Genomic DNA, 6,000 nt, shown 5'->3' with positions numbered 1-6,000 from the left:
GATTAGACTGAGAAAAAAAACAGTCTCTTTAAAGCCTCCATTTGGGTCGCAGGTCAGCGTATTATTTTGTGGTCCGAGACCTTTTACGAGTCAATTTTGAGTCAATGAACTTGCAGGCTGATCAGAGGTGAACTTCTTTCTTATTTGATATCGATGATGGAAAACTACCCAGCAACAAATAGAACATAAACCAAAGAAGGAATTTTTTTTTCAAAAATCCTAGCACACACACACACACACACACACACACACACACACACACACAATCGTGTTTTCCTTCTGTTTTCGAGTTGCACATATTACATAATTTAATCACAGGACATCCGATAGGATCCATGAATAAAATCCTTGAGATTAAAAACCGTACACAGCAGTCCACTGTATACATTTAGTGCACTACTTATTCTCCACATTGCCAATATACTATAGTGCACACAGTGTACAAATGATCAAATCTACCTCCAAAAATTCTCTACCTTAAAAATACATTTATGTATGCAATCACTATTATCAGCAGGAAGTCGAACGCTCTCGTGGGCAACCACTATTTCACCAAAAACCCAAATTGACCGGAAATAGACCAATAAAAAAAACATTTCAAGTAAAAATTATTATTATTATTATTATTATTATTACTGTTATTATTATTATTATTAAGTCAGAATAAATCTGTGGATGTTGAAGATCAATCACGTGTTAAATGATAAGCATTCATATAGTGGTTGGAAGTGTTGGATATTTATGTTCATGGCTCTTAGTTTGAGTTGTCTTCTGGTAAGAATGCTAAATAGTAATGCGTCCCTGATTGAGGACGTCCCTCAATGGGGATGGAGTCCCCCTAGAGTGGGCCCTGCTGCAGTAGTTATGAGTGTGTGTGTGTGAGAGAGGGAGAGAGAGAGTGAGAGAGAGAGAGTGAAACAAACTCAACTATCGCAAAAGTGAAAATCAGGCAGTGTCAGTGAACGCTGCTTTTCCACCCTGCGCTTTTACTACGCGGATCCGAATTTTACTGCCATCAACAAGGACGCGCTCGATTTCAATTTCCAGCCTGAAAACAAAGCAAAAAAAACAACAACAACAACAACAACAGCTGGCATTGGCATGAGCTAACCCGATCAGAAATGGAAACCAAACCATTCTTATCATTGGGTAAGTTTTCCTCCCTGTTTATTTATTTAATTTTTTTTTCCCTTTTAAATGCCCAGTGTGGAAACGTCTCACTCAACGTGTCCTTCTCCCTGCGCGTCTTTGCACACGTTTGTGCGCCGTGTACGCACGATTTAATGCCCAGAATCAAAACGTGCACGTGCAGGATGACTTCTAGATTTCAAACTTGTAGCTTGCACATCCTACACGTTTTTAATTTAGACAGGGTTACTGCTTTCAAGTGCGCAAAACTTGGCTCCAGTGCCACTGACACGCGTTTCCAATGACAGCAGCAAGCGGGGCATTTAATAAAGTCTGCTTCCTCTCCCGTGTTTACGTTTGACTGCTATTGATGATCAGATCCGAGCCTATAATAATGCCGGAAGTTTCCGAAATTTGAGGTGGTGCTGTGTATTTGGACTGTATGACTATGTTTCAGGAGTGGAGTGGAGTGGAGTGTAATGTAGTGTGTGTGTGTGTGTGTGTGTGTGTGTTAGAATGTCACAGCGCGCCTTCACTTCACCCAAACGTTCACGTCTCTATTCCTATTTTTAGTTTCAAATCAAATTTCTTATTATGAAACACTCATTAAGCATGTTGTTCTAACGTTATTATGTTCTTATGCATCCGACTTTGCACTTAAAAAGAAAAAAAAAAAAAAAAAAGAATCCGACTCCGATTTTATTTTAGTCCTGAATAACTGTAGATTAGTCTGGTTCAGGATGTGGACAGTATGTTATACACACATTAAAAAAAATAGGTGTTTAAAACTTCTTTAAATAAATAAATAAGTTTACATGACAGTTAAGGTATATGACAGCTTTAGTACTGTCTGTGCGTTAACTGATTAGCAGTGAAGAGGTGTGGTTTCTATAGGTTAACCTGTGTGGGGGTGTGTTTTGGTGCTCCATACTGCGCATTAAAAACGCATTGTATAATTCTAACATGCTATAGGTCGTTTCTGCGCATAATTATTCCTAATAAATCGTTGTTATGTGTTTGTGTGGTAGAAAGTTGTTATGTAATAAAGAACTAAAGACTTAAAAAGTGTGTGTGTGTGTGTAAATAAGGATGGATTTACTGTATAATGTCTAATAATATTAGGAATTTTAAAGAACCTTAACTAAGTCTAAGTGGTTACATATTTTGTTTATTATTATTATTATTATTATTATTAGTAGTAGTAGTAGTAGTAGTAGTAGTAGTATTAATTTAATCACCTAAAACACCCCAAGCACATGAGTCCTGATTGTTCTCTAATAATACACTCGCACCTCAATCAAGGTGTCACCGCTCCAATCCTGAGCTCTGTCTGCGAATGTGTGTATCGATTGTAGTCCCATGTATGGTGTACTACCGCCACGTGCCCAGTGTTCTCAGGACACTTCATCCGGATCCACCACCACCACCCTGACCGGGATAGCACAGTTTATTATGTATTTTATACCTAAAGCGAAGCCGGTTTAGCGCTGTGTGATCACAGTAGACTTTTATCATTATTACGTGTCCCACTGTATAAAACGATCCCAATAGAAATTCTTAGCTGAATTCTGTAACGGTGTTTGCAATTACATTCTCCATATCTGATAATATGATAGACCTGTGATTAAAGAAATCCGCTTTATGTTCAGCTTCCTTTATCAATCAGTGCGATATATGGGTTAGTGCTGAAAATGGGTTTGGATAAATAGTAACATTCATCAAAGTGATCATGAGGTACTAAGGATTTTCATTTCTGTGTATTAGGATGTTTCGTTTACGTTACCGCATTGCCGCTAGCGAATTTGTAGCTGTCTGATGAGTCCCGCATCACTCTATGCTATCGTCCGGTTTGGTGGCTTTTACTCAAGCGTCAAAGCAGCCGTCACACTCTGAGATTTTAATAAGAGAAATTCTGGCAGTGTCCAAAAGTGTTGTCACTGTCTTTGGTCGCAGTGGCACTAAATAAGCTTCCAACAAGCGTGTCAAATGCGTTCTAAAACCTCCAAAGAATTAGTTGACGATGTGCGATTCTTGTCTATGGCAAGAAAATTGTAAATTATAAAGCTGCCTTAAATAAGGCTTTGTGTGGTGACGTGCAGCATTGGTTCGTAATGTCAAGTTGCACATCCTAAGCAAATTCAGTCACAGCACTTATCATATATCATTGACCCTGTACCATTGAGGCCACAATCAGACCCGGTACTCTTCACATCCCACTCAGTTGTGCTTAGGGTCGCCTCTAAACCAAATAGATGCTGAAGGTAGTAGAGCTCGGAGCACAATAATGCGTGTAACCCAATACTTGCAGATCCCCACAGATGAGCTCATGAACTGGGGGGGTCGGGGGGTGTATACAGTTCAGTCTGGCCATTGTGTTACTTATCAGGCCGAAGACAGTCTGGAGTGTTACTGTGTCCCTTTTCATGAAAGAGTCATGTTACACCTTAACACTCATGGTTACATTGTCTCTACACCAAGACAAGATGTCTGAGTGCTCAGTGGGCTGTGAGGACTTTTCTGCAGTTTCGACGTCAATACGTATGCAGTATATTTATAAATGCAACTTTTTGGGGTGAATTTTGGGGTCTTTCGGACTGCAGGCGTTTGATTTAACGCTAAAGAAGGCAGAATAATTGACATTAGACCATAGTCAGGACAAGATAGAGTCCAAATTTGAGGCATTTCATTTTGGTGCCGCATTGGGTACTTATCAATTTTGCCAGCGCAAAAGATTCATCATCTCAAACCCTTTAATCAGTGAGATTTCTTAGATTTTATTTATTTATTTATTTTTAGCTTTCCACTCGTCATTCATTCTTCCCATAGACCTTTTTTCAATAGCAATTTTAGCATTATTAATTGCCTCTCGGCTTGATGTATATCTCCTTTTAATGAATAACTGTCAACCTGCACAGTGCACACTTTTTATTTATTTACTGTCCATTAGCTCATTAAAAGTTAACCAGCAACACACGTTGATTTCATTGTTTTTAATGAACTTGATAGTGATTTGTTTATGCAGTGCATGATTGTGATGTTTAGCACTTTACACTTTAAAGAGCTAAAGTAACTGGATAAATGCATTGTCATTTTTTAGTGGGATGTGTGTGTGTGTGTGTGCGCGGTACATGACTATATCATGGGACCGAGTGCCGTTTGTCAGCTGTTGCATCAGCCTGCTGCACCATTGTGCTAACATCAGACTATGATTTATTTAGTTTCACTGACTAGTATTTGTGCTAAGGCTGATTCTCTTTGCCGTTTTACCAAAAATCACTTTGATCATCAGGTTTTTCGTCACAGCCACAAAAACAAGCACGTCCCTAGGAGTCCCGCAAGCTATTTTCGCTTTTTACCATCCGAGAGTCAATAAGCCAGTCTTATGGTGCCAACCCGTCATTTAAACCGCAATATATCTTTCATGGAGTCTTCGACCGTGTCTCAGGATCCGACTGATGTGGGTGCTACTATTCTCCGCCCTGTCAGTCAACTTCATGGGCTTTGAGGGGAAACTGACATTCATAACCATGGTGGAGGGGTTGCACATTCCTCTCCTGGCCATAATTCAGGAACAAAGGTAGAACTGGGTGTGGGGATTATTTTACAGGGCCGTGTTTGAGGGGGGCGCACAGTCTCACACCATTAAAGCATACAAGTCAGGTTTTTTACAGCCTGCCAGTTTTGGGTTCCCTTTTGTAAAAGGGCTGCAGCTGTCATTTCTATAGGAACGGGTTTATAGGAAAAGTTAATGGCTTAAAGTGATCATGCTTTGCTTTTCTTGCAATCCACTAGTTTTGATAAACAGCTACTAAACTGGGGCTTTAAGGTACAAATGCTTGTCGCTGGAGCGAGACCCTCAAGGGTAATTTTTAAGCCCTATTTGGAAAAGATCAAATTAAAATTGGGATGTGGTTTAATTCCAAAATTCCAGGCGATTGTATTTCTAGATCAACCATGCTGGTGTTTTTCTCCCTTATCCCATTTCCAGAGCAAGTCTTAGGGACACTGGACGCCATTCCATCATAATGCAACTTTCCATTATAATGCAACTTTTAGACTTTTTCGTCGGAAAAACATAAGTTCCTTAATTGTCTAACGTGAAACATAATTGTAAATGATCCCGTAATGTTCTGTATATTTAAACAGCTAATGCATATTAAACATCTGTCTTTATAAGAAAAGCCCTGTAGAAACTCACTTGTCCTGACGTGTAAAAAATGCTATTACAGACATCACCTATAGAACATAATCCCGTCTCAGTGGGTCTAAAGAAGCATATCTGTAGAGGAGCATCATTAAAATACACCACTGGAGTTTAAGATACGATGCTGTACTGATTATGTACATGCAGATTGGTCTGTGTACGTTTACCTGTATTCTTCTTTTGTTTTGAAATGAAAAAAATATGATGGAAATGGGATGGGGATTTTTTGTCTTTAAAATCTTTCATTTCTCATATATATATGTAAGCATAGAAGTTGCAGAAGACTATCATTATTGATTTATTTTGTGCAGGAGAGAAACAATATGACGTAATGTAACACTCAGATTTATGGCCTGGTTGGTTTTGAGTCCATTATAGAGCAAATAGCTGAATTTATGTCATAGTTGCAGTATACACTGTTAACAGTTTGTGAGGTTGAAACCCCACAGTAGTGAGATTGAGAGCTTTAAAAAACAAAGAGTAGAGAGACCATGACCTTTGCTCCCCACTTGGTTTCCTGCTCTGGATTTCAGTTTGCTTCAGGTAAGGTTTAACCATGGTGCATATATATATATATATATATATATATATATATATATATATATATATATATATACATATATATTTACAAAAAGAATTTTTTGGTGCAGACCTTAACGATGTCCTCC

The 6,000-nt window shown here is 38.7% G+C and overlaps 1 protein-coding gene across 1 annotated transcript in view; it reads left to right on the top strand.

Annotated features, from left to right (window-relative positions):
• Nucleotides 1–759: 759 nt before the first annotated feature.
• rxraa (retinoid X receptor, alpha a) overlaps nt 760–6,000 on the top strand; it is a 107,365-nt gene continuing 102,124 nt past the window's right edge. Inside the window, exon 1 of the mRNA XM_053649662.1 lies at nt 760–1,149. Coding sequence (XP_053505637.1) covers nt 1,122–1,149 — 28 coding nt within the window. The 5' untranslated portion in view covers nt 760–1,121. The remainder of the gene's footprint in view (nt 1,150–6,000) is intronic.

Source organism: Ictalurus furcatus, chromosome 18, assembly GCF_023375685.1.
Source record: "Ictalurus furcatus strain D&B chromosome 18, Billie_1.0, whole genome shotgun sequence".
NCBI lineage: Eukaryota > Metazoa > Chordata > Actinopteri > Siluriformes > Ictaluridae > Ictalurus > Ictalurus furcatus.
Note: the sequence above shows the minus strand (reverse complement) of the source record. Positions and strands in the feature narration are given on the sequence as shown.